General features: G+C 46.4%; 1 protein-coding gene across 2 annotated transcripts; it reads left to right on the top strand.

Moving 5' to 3' along the window:
* Positions 1-363: 363 nt before the first annotated feature.
* Positions 364-9,643, top strand: CCNL2 (cyclin L2). 2 transcript variants are annotated; one of them, XM_064678420.1, is made up of 11 exons: positions 364-676; positions 1,512-1,586; positions 1,906-2,015; positions 2,265-2,385; positions 3,520-3,584; positions 6,405-6,504; positions 6,596-6,700; positions 6,889-7,030; positions 7,762-7,879; positions 7,961-8,053; positions 8,433-9,643. In XM_064678420.1, the coding sequence occupies exons 1-11, from the start codon at positions 386-388 to the stop codon at positions 8,785-8,787; spliced, it is 1,575 nt and encodes a 524-aa protein (XP_064534490.1). In that variant the 5' UTR covers positions 364-385; the 3' UTR covers positions 8,788-9,643. The 2 variants fall into 2 exon arrangements, with proteins under 2 accessions (XP_064534490.1, XP_064534491.1); XM_064678421.1 differs by lacking the exons at positions 364-676; positions 1,512-1,586; positions 1,906-2,015; positions 2,265-2,385 and adding an exon at positions 4,311-4,424 and having other exon boundaries at positions 3,459-3,584.
* Positions 9,644-11,129: the final 1,486 nt, after the last annotated feature.

Genomic DNA, 11,129 nt, shown 5'->3' on the forward strand with positions numbered 1-11,129 from the left:
GGGGGCGGGACATCGACTCTCGTGCACACGAACCGCGGCGGCCGCCGCGCTAAGGACACATGGGCACATACAGTCTGTTCTAACATTTAACTTAATTGACTTAACATTTTGACTGAATAAACACATCTTTCCGGTAACCGCTGTGCTCAAACAGCGACAGGGCCCGCCCCGGCTCTGAGGGCGCCGCCCCCCCTGCCCCCGCCCTGCTCGGATTCCCGAGAGCTGCGTCACCGCGCTGCGCGCGGCCCCGGGCGGCGTCTGACGTCACGACCTCTCCGCCAATCAGCGGGCGGCACCGCGCCGCTCTTCGCCAATCAGCGGCGGGCGGACGCGGGGGGGAAGCAGAAGGAGAAGGAGCGCGGAGCCAGCGAGGCGGCGGCACAAAATGGCGGCGGCGACGGCGGGCGGTGCGGGAGGCGGCGGCAGCGGCGGCCCCGCGGGCCCTCAGGCAGCCGGCGCGGCTCCCACCCCGGCACCGGGCTCCGGCGCGGTGCTGATCGGCGACCGGCTGTACTCGGGCGTGCTGATCACGCTGGAGAACTGCCTCCTGCCCGAGCACACGCTGCGCTTCACGCCGTCCATGAGCAGCGGCCTGGACCCGGACACCGAGACCGAGCTGCGCGTCACCGGCTGCGAGCTCATCCAGGCGGCCGGGATCTTGCTGCGGCTGCCGCAGGTGGGGCTGGGCCGCGGGTGGGGAGGTTCTGGGAGCGGGCTTGGCCCGGCTGGGCTCTCCTTTGTCCCTGGGCCCGCTGTCCCGGTTCCAGGCCGGGGAGGCCGCGGGGCCGCCCGGGGTGGCGGGGACCGCTCGGGGGTCGCTCAGGGACCGCTCGGGGGTCGCTCAGGGACCGCTCAGGGGTCGCTCGGGGAACGCTCGGGGGTCGCTCGGGGCCTTGCCCGGCCTGGCCCGGCCGCGGAGCGCAGGAAGCGGGTGATGTCAGCGCCTTTCCTGCGCCGCCCCCGCTGTGATCGGGGATTGTGCAAAGACGGATTTCTTTTGAGTCGTGACCTCGAGAGGCTTTTGTTCCCCTGGAGAACTTCGGGCCCAAACGGCCTCGTTGCTCTCTGAGCGTTAAAACTTTCCAGGCGTTTCCCAGCTGCCAGGCCTCAGCTACTCAAATATATGCAAATCATAATGTTATTAGTTTCCATTTCTCTTTCCACGCCCCAAAATCAAAGTTTTTCCGGTATATCCTCATAACTTTCAGTTTTACTGAGTTTTGGGGATTTTTTTTCCCCTTTAAATCACTATTTATTCAATTAACTTGGAACATTTTTCATACTTTCTAAAATTTGCAATTTAATGTATGAATTTGGCTTAGAGTATTTACGGTCTTGATAACCTAAATACTTAAGTAGCAGTTCTAGTTTTCCTTAGATACCACTGAATTTACTCCCATGCTTACCCAGGCTTCTGGGTCCCAAATCTGTAGAAATTTCTCATTGGAACTGCTGGTTTTGTTCATGCCTGTTGTGGTTATCTGGTTTTTTGTTTTGTTTTTTTTTTTTAGGTGGCTATGGCTACAGGACAGGTGCTATTCCAGCGTTTTTTTTATACCAAGTCTTTTGTGAAGCATTCCATGGAGGTAAGGGCACATTAAATAACGTGTTATTTATATACATAGAACCATATACACCTTTTAATCTTTGATCTCTTTTGGCAAGTTGTCATCTGAGATGTGGCCAGTGTTAGTGGCTGGCCTGGAGGTTATACTTAGAGAACAACATAATTTTGTAAAGCTACATAATAATGATTTTTTTCAAATGTTTAGTATTTCCTTGTTTTAGCACAGTTTTCTCTTGTTGTCCCTCCTTCAGCTGTTGGAAGAGATCAGTTCCTGAGCTGAAACTGTTGTTATATGGTACAATATCTTATATAAAATACATTACATATTTGTATTTCAGCATGTGTCCATGGCCTGTGTTCATCTGGCATCCAAAATTGAGGAAGCCCCGAGACGGATACGGGATGTGATAAATGTGTTCCATCGCCTCAGACACCTGAGGGAGAAAAAGTAAGCTAAGACTCTGCAATAATATTAAGTATTTGTGTTGTATTTTAATAATTAAACTTCATAATTCCCTGATTTATAAATCAGGGAGCATCTTGAAGAGATCTCGTGAAGGGGAGTTGACACATTTTATTAAGTAATTTATTTTTAGTGTTATAAATACTGATACCTCTTATTTTTACATGAACACAGCCTGCCTATGAGCCCTCTCTGAGGTTAAGATGATCTCCAGAATGTGACCTTGTCTTGCAGAAAACCTGTGCCTCTAATACTGGATCAAGAATATGTGAACTTGAAGAATCAAATAATTAAGGCAGAAAGAAGAGTGTTGAAGGAGTTGGGATTTTGTGTTCATGTGAAGCACCCTCATAAGGTTTGTACTGCCTAAGTTCACTTCATAACCAGTGTTTCATGTGCTGTAATGCTTTGAGGAGGCTGCCTGACTGCGTGGATTGTACATGATAACTTCAGTTAATTCAGAAAGATTAGTTTCTTACCATCCTGATGTTTTCTTTCTCATTTAAGAGACTCTTACTAATTGGTCTTGTATCACTGCTGAATGACGACGAGGTGGATGCAGGTGCTCAGTATCCCTTGAAGTCAAATTGGATGAGTAGGTAGCTTTGGTGTTAGAAAATGTCACTGTAACATAGATCCTTGAGCAGAAAAGGAGTTGGGGACCTGGAGTTGTCACGATCTCTCCTTGTGGAAACATGCTGAGGTATTAAAGCCATCTGAGCTAGTTAGTGGGTTTTGTGTTCTAAAAGTTACACTCAGGTGTGAAGGGCTTGGCTAGAAATGAGACTATTCTCAGTATTGAAGTGTCAAGTATCAGACTAGGGTGATACTAGACAGGTACAACTCCTGCAGGTATTAAGATGGTGCTTTATTACCATTAATATTATAACTATGGTAAAAGAACTTCCAACTTCTGTGCCAGCAGAACTTGGGATATTCCTCTTTCCTCCAAAAACTGCTGTTGAAAGTCTTCTTTTTGAGCCTGCTTGGCATTCAGAATTCCCTCTAGTCACCCACCCTGGAGGGCAGCTGCACTTGTTTGTTCATTGGTGTGAACTTTGCCTTTAGTCCTTTTCTTTCTGGCCTCATTTTCCTTTCAAAGGAAAAACCCTTCGAGCTGAGCAGCCCAGTGACACCCAGTGTGTTAGATCTGTTCTCTGCACACACTTCCCTCACTGCCCAGTGCAGGCAGCAGTATTTCCTCCCTAGTTGCAGCTGAAAGGAGCCCTGAGGTTTGTAGGAGAACATCCTTAGGTGGCATCCAGGTGAAGACAAGACACCTGGCTGAGGAGGAGGATGGATGGGCTCGGAACGTGGAGAGCTAGGAAGGCCAGAGCTGTGTGGATAAACACTGGGGATGGTGCAAACACTTCATGTGGAGTGTTGTAGGACTTGAAAGAGGCTGACAGATGCCTCCTGGATGTCCCTCTGAAATGAGTTGGTGGCTCTCCAGATGCTCGTTAATAACTCAATAACCCATATCTTCCAGATAATCGTTATGTACCTTCAGGTATTAGAATGTGAACGTAACCAACACCTGGTCCAGACCTCATGGTAAGTTGATTTTCCTTGTTCTAAGAGACCAGAAGGGGCAGTAGCAGAAATATGTCACTTGAGGCACTGGGCAGCATTGCTCAGGAGTGCTTGGGGCCACACCAGACAGATCCACTGTCCTTGGCGTGCCCCAAACTACTTCCCAAATGTTGATCGGCCTCTTAAGTCAGAGGCACTGTTTTAATGGTAAGGTAGCTTTCCACCCTGACTTCTCACTTCCCTCCTCTCTGCTTCCACTTTTCAGCTGAAGGGAAAATGTTGGGGTGGGTTTTAGTGTTTCCTTGGGTTTTTGTTGTTCATGCGTAGTTCAAGTCTGTTTCCAGTGCTGGGAAATGGCTTTTCCCAGGGCTTGAGCTCGATTACAGGTGTATCAAAACCTCAGCACAGACACATTTCTATGTGGATAATGCAAGTTGTCAGCTTCTAAGACTGGATAGATGGATAGACTGGATTCTTGTTTGCCAAGAAATGTCCTCTGCCTTATTGCTCTCATTACAATAAATATTTGCTTGGGGGTGGGAAGCTTCTGTAAAATTGCAGGTCTGAAAACTTTTTAACAAATAAATAAACGCTTTGAAACCATAATGCTTTTTAACAATAGCGTGGTGTAAAAACCCTTTTAGTGAGTCCAAAGACCATATTTCTGCTGACTGAACTGTCTGGTACTGTGACCTGTGTGTAGAGAACCAGTTTTGACTTTTCTTTTCTGTACTCTTTTAATCAAAGGGTAGCCTCTGAGGGTAAGTGACTAAGACTTCTCCTCTGCTGCCCATGGTGCAGGGATAGCTGCCGTCTTCAGTCAACCCAAAGCTCTCCAAAGAGAAGGCTGGCTCTAGACAGGTGGTATATACATGATAGTAGAGTAACTGGCCAACTGCTTCTTGTGCTTATACTTTTATTTGTTTATTGTGCATTTTTGACTGTTTGTATATTTTATAACCTGACTGTTGAAGTTACGAAAGGGTTTTAATGTTCTATCTCGTAATGTGATGTGTTCTTTAAGTGATAAAGCAAATTTAAGGTGGGGTTTAAGTCTTAAAGGGATGGATTAACACAAAAAAATACGAGTAGTTTGCATTTGTAAACTAGTCAGAAAACATTTGAGTACATGTTTGAAGCGTGGAGACAAATGTAACACTTAGAGACACTTCCTGACCTCCCAGTGCCATTGCATGGAGTACTGGAATGTGAGGTATGGACTGATCACTGCCAGTTATCTGCTTGTAATGGGAGGAGGAGGGGAGGAGGAGGGAGGGAGTTACCCTGCTAGAGAAATGGGTCAGATGTTACAATGACACATCTCTTGTGCTCATGTTGGTTGCTTCCAGTACCTGCAAACTGGTGGGTATCCAGTATAGTTGGTTTTTGAAATGTGCATTTTTCACAGCTTTCCCTTTTTCTTAAAATATTGTGACAAGGATTCATTTCCCCACGTGTCTGATTCTGAGCCCACAGGGAAGATGTGCAGAGGCCAAACCTGGAGCAGGCATGTCTTTCAATTTGGCACATTAAAAAAAAGGCTGTGTGACTTCCAGCTGAAGTTCCACTTCATCTCTTTTTTTTTTTTTTTGACCAAAAGGTTTGTGCTCTCTTTGTAGTGGGACAAGAAAAGTAGGTTTTGAAGTTCTTTTTTTCCCAGAAAGATGAGCTGAATGGGTAGTGTTGCTTCTCTGGGGTAGCAGTTTGTTCTTTGTGTAAACAGGAATGTAGGACAAGTGGGAGTTGGATACTCTTGGGATTCAAGTTCCTTTGTCTGCCCTTGTAAGCTGATTGCAGATGTCTGGCCTGTGGTCTCTGCTTTGGATGTCTTGGGGATCAGTGAACCCTTGTATACTGGGTACCCACACGGTTAATTACTACTTTAAAACATAATATTTTGAGGACTTCTATTGTGTCTGGTTTTAGTTTTTCTCCATCTGATATTTTGCTTGATATAAGTGCTCAAAAACTAGATCTCTTAAAGCACATCAGCTGAGAGATTCAGAGGAAGTTACTTTGTGTATTTAAGATTTAGCAGGATAATTCTTAAGTGTACTGACTGGAATATGTGCAATATTTTACAGTTTTCTCATTCTGTGAATATTCATTTTAAGCAACCTTACTGAAATGGGACAATTTGGAAACCTTATTTCATGTGCCAAAGAGGAGATCTGCCTGAATACTGACTGTTATCCTGAACTGACGTTCCCAAACAACCTGATTTCTTCTATGGCTGATTTTTGCATCAAAAAGAATTCTGTTCTGGATGGAAAAATCCTGCTTCTGAAGGAAATGGACCCCTTAAATCCCAGTGGGAGTTGTCATGTGCTGAAGAGGACTGCACTTTCCTGGGACAGCTACTGAAGGAGCTGCAGCTTTTGCCAGACATCTGGTTCTGCCCTATTGCAGGGAAACATGTGAACCTAAAATTCTATAACTGAGTACTCCAGACCATATTGTATGTTGTCCTGATGAAAATAACTTGTCTATTGCATGAGAGCAGGCCAGTAGAGATCCAGCAGGAAAAGTGAAGTTCAAATTGGTTCTCTCCTCACAGCTGAATTTTCAGCAGTCAGTCAGGCTTAATTCCTGTCACACATCCCTACCCTTGAGGGATTTACTTTAGTTTTTCTTTTTTTTCCAAGTTAAAAAAAAAAAAAAAAAATCACTCAACTTCTCTTTATAGAGTTACAGGACTGTAATGTTGAAGTCTAGTAACTGAATGCAGAAAGAAATAGCCCTGGTAGAAGTAAAACCAAAAGAAATAAAACAACAGAACAAAACAAAAAACCCCACAGAGCTTTGCAGTGCCTTGCAACGTTCTGCTCTCCTGTCTTCCAGGAACTACATGAACGACAGCCTGAGAACAGATGTCTTTGTGAGGTTCCAGCCAGAAAGCATTGCCTGTGCATGCATTTACCTGGCAGCCAGGACTCTGGAGGTGAGCCAGGGTTTTCCATGGATTTGGGAGGGGGTTTTAAGCCTCCTCACAGGAGCAGAAAGCTGAGGGTGTCTCTGTCTCTGCCTTTCAGATCCCGCTTCCCAATCGCCCGCACTGGTTTTTGCTGTTCGGAGCAACAGAGGAAGAAATCCAAGAAATCTGCTTAAAAATTTTGCAGCTCTACACAAGGAAAAAGGTTTGTTTCTCTAGCATGTTGGGAGCCCTCACTTAAAAAAAAACCCCAAACCCTTGTCCTGTTTGAAACCAAGGCTGGTTTTGGGAAGGGAACATGAAGGGAGCAAGGAATAGTCGCTGTCCCTGAGCGAGCAAGCAGGAAGTTCAGTTCACTAAGTGTTGTCACCAGCAGTGCTCCTGTGTCCACAGGTGGATTTGTCTGATCTGGAGAGTAAAATAGAAAAGAAGAAATTAGCTATTGAAGAGGCAAAAGCACAAGCTAAAGGTCTGGTACCTGAGGGAGTCCCGAGTTTGGATAACACATCAGGATTTTCCCCTGCCCCGAAAAATGGTAAATAGTGGATAACTCAGTTTTAATAACTTTCTCATCTTTCATGTATATTTACCCCTTTGGGATGCATTTACAAGTGTGGTTTGGGGTTGGTTGGGGATTTTTTTTCAAGCTGACTTCTAGCTACTGTTCAGCTGGCAGAGTTTGAATAGCATTGCAACTTTGTGATTTCTTGAATCAGATAAAAGCTAAAATCAAATTAGTCTAAAATTAAGACTAGTTTAAACTCATATAGTGCAGGGGCTTGTTTTTATGTGGTTTTGGCAATAAATACTTGCAACTGGCATGTTATGCTAAAGCAGTATTAAAGCAGAGGTGTGTTAGGAGCTCTGGCAGGAGTAACATTTTGGGGTGACTGGTGGGGAATATTTTCCTGCACTTCTTGGTTTGAAAGTTTCCAGTCTGGTGCCAGTCTTGCCTAGAAGGTAACATTTGCCATCATCTCCCCTCAGTTTACCTTTAAAGTGATACTGAATAACTGGCAAGAAAAGGAAGTTGCTGTTCTGCCTCCAAGTTCACTCCTTGAGTGAAACATTTGGCAAAAAGTTTCAGATTAACTTCTGCTTTCTGTGAACTTGTTCAGATCTGTTTGTGGGTGGTTGTGTGTGTGGAAAATGCAGCTGTACAGTTCTGATCCTTGCAGAGGTGGTGAGATGGGGCAAAGGGAGCCTTCAGTCCTTTCAGGTACTTCCCATACTTGCAAAATAGGTAACAAAGGCTTGTTTTTCCAGAGTCTCCAAAGGAGGTTAAAGGAAATAAACCTTCCCCACTACCTGTCCAGGCAATGAAGAATGCTAAAAGGAAAACAGAGGGAGCCAAAAGAACGAGCTCCAATAGCCCAGTAAATGGGTAAGGCCTCATAAGGAAGCAGATTATTTCTTCCCACGAGTACTTTAAGCAAAATAACTGAGTGTTCATTGTCTCTTGCAGTGTCCAGAAAGGGAGGGAGAGCAGAAGTCGGAGTGGGAGCAGAGATCAGAGTTACTCCAGATCAGCCTCGAGATCTGCATCCCCTAAGCACAGGTATGTGCTGCTGCACAGGGGGGCTGTGCTGGGCCACCCTCCCAGGCTGGCATTTCACAGGGCTTTGTCCCCAAGAGACTGTGAAGTGACACAGCAGTGTGTGCTGCCAGTTAAACTCCAGACTAAACTCCAAGCTGGGGCATTTTGGTGGCAGTGTCACTATAACTGAAGCTGGAGAAAGGGATACAAGTTCCTAAACATTTCTCCAGTAAGCAGATGTTTTAGGACACAGTGTTCGGCATAAAGTTTCGGATTAGCTTCTGCTTTCTGTGAACTTGTTCAGATCTCTTTGTGGGCGGTTGTGTACAGAACAACGGAGTGCAGAATGAAGATGTCACAATTTAAGAAAATTGTGTTTTCTCTCCTCTTTTTTTCCTAGGAAAAGCGAGAGTTACTCCACCTCCAGCGGCTCCAAATCCCACAGCCGCTCCCGGAGCCGCAGCGACTCCCCCCCGCGCCAGTTCAACCACAGCTCGGGCTACAAAGGCTCCAAGGTGAGGAGCTACAAGAAATCCAAAGACTACAAATACTCCACACACAAACCCCGCAAATCCCGCAGCCGGAGCTCGTCCCGCTCCCGCAGCCGCTCCCGGGAGCGCTCCGACCACTCGGGCAAGTACAAGAAGAAGAGCCACTACTACCGGAACCACCGGCACGAGCGCTCCCGCTCCTACGAGCGCGCCGGGCACCGCTACGAGCGCGAGCACCCCGGGCACAGCCGGCACCGCCGCTGAGGGCACCCCTGCTCCTGAGCCTGGGCTTAGAACCACCTCGCTCCCTAAGGTCCATCCTGCTGGAGCTCCCTGCTCCTTCCCGAATCCGAAGGGTGAGGGGCTCCATGGGAGAGATGTCCCGGTGACTGTTGTGCTGGAGCGTCACCCGTCCTGCTCTTTAGTGATTCCCATCCCGTAGCGTCCCGTCTGGGACTTCCACTTCCCTGTGGCTCAGCCCTTGGAATGCTGTGCCCTGTGGAACTGGAAGGCCCCCAGGCAGTTCCTAACCCCTGGGAGTGGCTCTGGTGCTAACAAAGCTGTCTTTTCATACTGACTCTGGTGTTGTTCAGATGGGGGGTGACTTTTCTAGCCCTGTTGCCTATATTAGGTTCTATGTGTATATATATTTTGCAGTGTTACAGTACAATATGGAAATATGGCCTTACTAGCCTTTACACTTTATCCACAATTGTAAATAAGCATTTGTTTAATACAGGTGAAGATATATACAGAAAATTCAAAACTTGAATTCTATAAAAAACAAACCCTTGTGTAGAAAATTCTGATAAATGTGAAAGTATTTAGCTCTGTGCATTGAGAGTAGTATATTTTTATCTGTGCAATGCTGTGTGCAGGCCACCAGCTCATAAGACATTTCCTATATATACATTTTGAGTGGTTTGAAATTCTTTACTCAGGATCTTTGACACTCTGAAGAATTAGTAGTTTGTCAATCTGCATGCTTGTTGGAGAACAGAGCGTTTAAAAGCCAATTAGCAGACCCCCACAGCCCAGTAGTATCAGTTCTAGTGGTATATCTGAGCTGTTACTCTCTCATGCTCCCTGATTTCATTAAAGTATTTGATTTTCTATTAAATTTACTTGATAGTAGTTTCTTATGAGCTACACCCCTGTGCCTACTCATAAGGAAAGGAATTTGGTGCTGGATGATTGTCAAATTGTAGTGGGCTTAAAACATTGGATTAAATCCCTGTTCCCTCGAAGTTAGGAATTTTGGGGCATTCTATTAGTTTAGGCACCTCTCCAGTCAGTCCCAAGTGTAACATCCCCTAATCCACAAAGATCTGAGCTGGGAAGTGCCTTTCCCTGCCTCCAGGTGTAGCTGGCAGGTTCCAGCTGAGGTTCCTGAGCAGGGCTGGGACATTTTGGGAAGTCAGTGCTGCTGCTGAGCACAGCGGAGGTCCCGTGGCTGGAGCTGGCAGAAGAGGAGGAGCTGAAATCAAAAATAAACCTGAAATTAAAAAGCCCCACGTTTTTATGAGCCTGCATATACAGGTCTCAGCTCTCGAGGTGAGTTATGACTTTGTTGTCTCAGCACCTGATGACTCTTCCAGGGTTCTTGCTCATCAGAACATCTCAGCTTATTCAGTGATCCCCATTCCTGGTGTTCAGATCCCAGACACAAAGAGGTCACTAAGCAGTTTTATGCCTGATTGGAATCTTTTAAAAGACTGCAAACCCACCAGAATGCTTTGTTGTCACAGAGGGAGTTGGGAAATGCACACCTGGGAAGGAAGGTAATGGATTAAAGCACCTGAAAAAGAAGAGTGTTTGTGAGACAAGAGGTGGCTGGAAAGGAGCTTTATTGGGAAGAAAAGCAGGTTTGAGTACCCAGGGCAGCCTTTCTTGCCACCTCCAGTGTGTGCACAGGGATGAGCTTTTCCCACCAGCTTTGGGGACCTGGAATCCAGGCTGAGCCAGGAGCTACTGGTCATCTTTGCTCACAGCCAACACTTGGTGTGTCTGAGGACCTGTCTGGAAGTGTCCTGTCACCCTCCTCTCACCCTGGGAGTGTGACACTTCCAGATATTTTAAGTACATCCTGTACATTTTTGGAGCTACTGCAGTTTCTTAGAAATAAATCAAAAAATGGAAAACGGGGCACACCCAGCGAATGTCTGAGGCTTTTCCACAGAATTTTAACAAATTGCAAAACCTCTTTGTGGTTTTGCCTCCCAAGTCTGAGGGGAGAGGCTGTCCCTGACCTCTGTTGGGATGGAGTTAATATTTTAAGAGCTCAGTGAGCTTTTAATAAAGAAAATACAATATTGTGCCAGCAGATGTAATTAAAGTCTCTCTCCCTGCACATACCAGATTCTGTATGAGTGTGTGGATCAGGAGTGGGTTGTTGATGTGGGATGGCACACGCAAGCCCTGTGGGGAATATGTGTGAGGATTAGCAAAGGCAGGGCTGCCTGTGGTCAGGGCTCTCTTTGTTCGCTGCGGGAGTTTGTGGAGCGGGGCTTGGGAGCAAGATGGGCTCGGGGCTTTGTGAGAGGGGGAAGAGCAGATCCACCTTCCTCGGTCCGAGCCCGTTCCTTCCCTACCCCGGGGGAGGCGCC

The sequence above is a fragment of the Pseudopipra pipra genome, chromosome 22, assembly GCF_036250125.1.
Source record: "Pseudopipra pipra isolate bDixPip1 chromosome 22, bDixPip1.hap1, whole genome shotgun sequence".
Lineage (NCBI taxonomy): Eukaryota > Metazoa > Chordata > Aves > Passeriformes > Pipridae > Pseudopipra > Pseudopipra pipra.